General features: G+C 49.8%; 1 protein-coding gene and 1 long non-coding RNA gene across 3 annotated transcripts in view; both read left to right on the top strand.

Moving 5' to 3' along the window:
- The window catches only part of LOC138976121 (uncharacterized), a 114,380-nt gene that overhangs the window by 99,151 nt on the left and 12,729 nt on the right, over positions 1-2,500 (top strand). The gene's annotated exons all lie outside the window — the stretch shown is intronic.
- LOC138976109 (platelet binding protein GspB-like) overlaps positions 1-2,500 on the top strand; it is a 165,602-nt gene that overhangs the window by 155,421 nt on the left and 7,681 nt on the right. For both annotated transcript variants that reach the window (XM_070348928.1, XM_070348929.1), the window contains 3 exons: positions 1-567; positions 973-1,328; positions 2,174-2,500. The exon at positions 1-567 is cut by the window's left edge and continues 1,207 nt beyond it; the exon at positions 2,174-2,500 is cut by the window's right edge and continues 153 nt beyond it. In XM_070348928.1, coding sequence (XP_070205029.1) covers positions 1-567; positions 973-1,328; positions 2,174-2,500 — 1,250 coding nt within the window. The remainder of the gene's footprint in view (positions 568-972; positions 1,329-2,173) is intronic.

Here is a 2,500-nt window from a genome sequence, read left to right as displayed (position 1 = left end):
GTTAGCGCGGGGGACGAGCTTGACGGGACACTTACTGGTGCCTTTTACCTTTGTAGTCGAGGGCTCCAAGTACCCTCATCATCAGCCTCATCTGCTGCCTCGCGTGCCTCACGTACCTCATCGCGCCCCAAGGCCGAGGTCCTCCGCTAGAAGGCCAAAGAACATCCAGCCCAAGATGCCTTCAAGCCAGAACAGCAGCACCTCAGACGACCTGTCCCCGAGAAGCTTGCAAATAGATCTTCGCGAAGACCCAGTCGCTTCAGTGCCTGAGATCGCCTTGGACAACCAGCACAGAAAAGCACCAGCCAAGCTCAGTAAAAGCTCGGTCCACTATTCAGGGTCCACGCAAGGAGAACAGTCAGGAAATTTGTCTCAGTGTTCGTTGCCGAGCCCACTGCAGCGAAGTAGGAGCAGCGAGGCACTGCTGGTAGGATCGAACAGCGGTGAGTCACGTGACCCTGGAACGGCTACGGCGGGAGGGAGAAGAAAGAGCTGGGAACAGGCGAGAAAAGACGCGATGGAAGAGGAGGACGAAGTGGAGGTGACACTTGTGGAACATGGAACGAGGTAATGCATAACAACAACAACAACAACAACAACAACAACAACAACAACAACAATATAATCCAGTTAGTCAGTCAGGCTCTCTTTTCTCCCCTTTCTCGGTCTGTCTGTCTGTCTGTCTGTCTGTCTGTCTGTCTGTCTGTCTGTCTGTCTGTCTGTCTGTCTGTCTCTCTCTCTCTCTCTCTTTCTCTGTCTACCTCTCTCTCTCTCTCTCTCTCTCTCTCTTTCCCTCTCTACCTCTCCCCCTCCCCCCTCCCCGTCTCTCCCTCTCTCTCTGCCTATAATAAAGTACTCATATTGTTCAAAATTTGGTTACACACACCGCCCCAGATTCGGCAGTAATAAACTGTACAAACCTAAGTACTGCAAACTGACCACATTTTCATGTCTTTTTTTTTTCGTCCTCAGAGATATTACAGCACGAACAATGACAGCCACAACCGCGTCTGTCCTCACCGCCACCACCTCTACCGCCACGGCATCAACAACACCGGCGACGGCGACAACCACCGCGAGCGTCGTGCCGGCCGTCCCCATGTTGGTACCAGTAGATTCGAACCCTCAACTACGAGAGATGGCCGCTGATGCGACCGCTCGATCCAGGCCTCTTCTGGGACCCCCGCCCAGCCTGATTCCTACTGCTACAGTTAGCGATGGGAAAGAGGGGGTTGAAGATCCCCTGGCCGTTGGCAGAGGCAGTTTTGAGTTGGATCAGTCTGGTGGAGATGGTGGTGCACCTTTGGATCTCTGCATAAAAAAGACAGGTCAGTTTAGTGCTCTTTTAGACGATGCTAGCAGGTGTGTGTGTGTGTGTGTGTGTGTGTGTGTGTGTGTGTGTGTGTGTGTGTGTGTGTGTGTGTGTGTGTGTGTGTGTGTGTGTGTGAACGGGCAATGTTCACCGAGATTTATAAACCGGTGATTTTTATTAATAAATGTGGTCATTCTGAACCGCAACAGAATCTGTTTCATTGTTATTGAGATTGAATTACAGGCGTAATTGAAACTTAGATTACCAAATTAAAGTTTCCTTTGTTGAAACTAATTTGGACTCTTGCCAACATAAAAACTAAACCAAACAGCTGTTATAATTGAACAGAAACACAAATTAGAAAAGCAAAAATATGAGAAGAGTCGAATTACCTGGAACGTATTTGTTCGGTCTCGTTATTGATTGCCCCACATTCCCAGCAGAGTATTTCTATAGATTGCTTAAACTTAGCTTACGTGACTTAATGTTCTGATAGTAAATCAACTGAAAATAACATTCTATATTACTTTATTTTGGCGTTATCTCTCTGTCTATGTCTCCGCCTCTCTCTCTCTCTCTCTCTCTCTCTCTCTCTCTCTCTCTCTCTCTCTCACACACACACACACACACACACACACACACACACACACACACACACACACACACACACACACACACACACACACACACCGAAAAGCACCAGCACCCGTTTGTGTGTGTGTGTGTGTGTGTGTGTGTGTGTGTGTGTGTGTGTGTGTGTGTGTGTGTGTGTGTTGAGAGATAGGGAGTGAGAGAGAGAGAGAGACAAACAGACAAAAAGATCAAGAAGAGTCATACAATCACCTTCATACATCCTTTCAGATATGCTGACGGGAAGCCGAATGCGCGCCAACCTTCCCGTGCAGTTGGTTCTCCCTCAAGTTCAACCTCGAACCACCTCCACCGCCACCACCTCCACCCCCACCACCACCTCCACGTCCACGCCTCTATCCGCCCCCTCTCCCGACGACATCATCGCAGACACCAAGCGCGCGCTGAAGGAAATCCAGGTGGTCATAGCAACGACCTCTTCGGCAACAGCAGAAAGCTCTGCTTTCACCACGTCCTTGATCTCAACCGCAGAGGACGTTGGCGTTACCTTGACAAATTCTGGGGGCGGTGTGGTGTCCACTCCACAGACAGTGCCCA

This window comes from Littorina saxatilis, linkage group LG9 (genome assembly GCF_037325665.1).
Source record: "Littorina saxatilis isolate snail1 linkage group LG9, US_GU_Lsax_2.0, whole genome shotgun sequence".
Taxonomy (NCBI): Eukaryota; Metazoa; Mollusca; class Gastropoda; order Littorinimorpha; family Littorinidae; genus Littorina; species Littorina saxatilis.
This window is presented reverse-complemented; position numbering and strand designations above follow the sequence as displayed.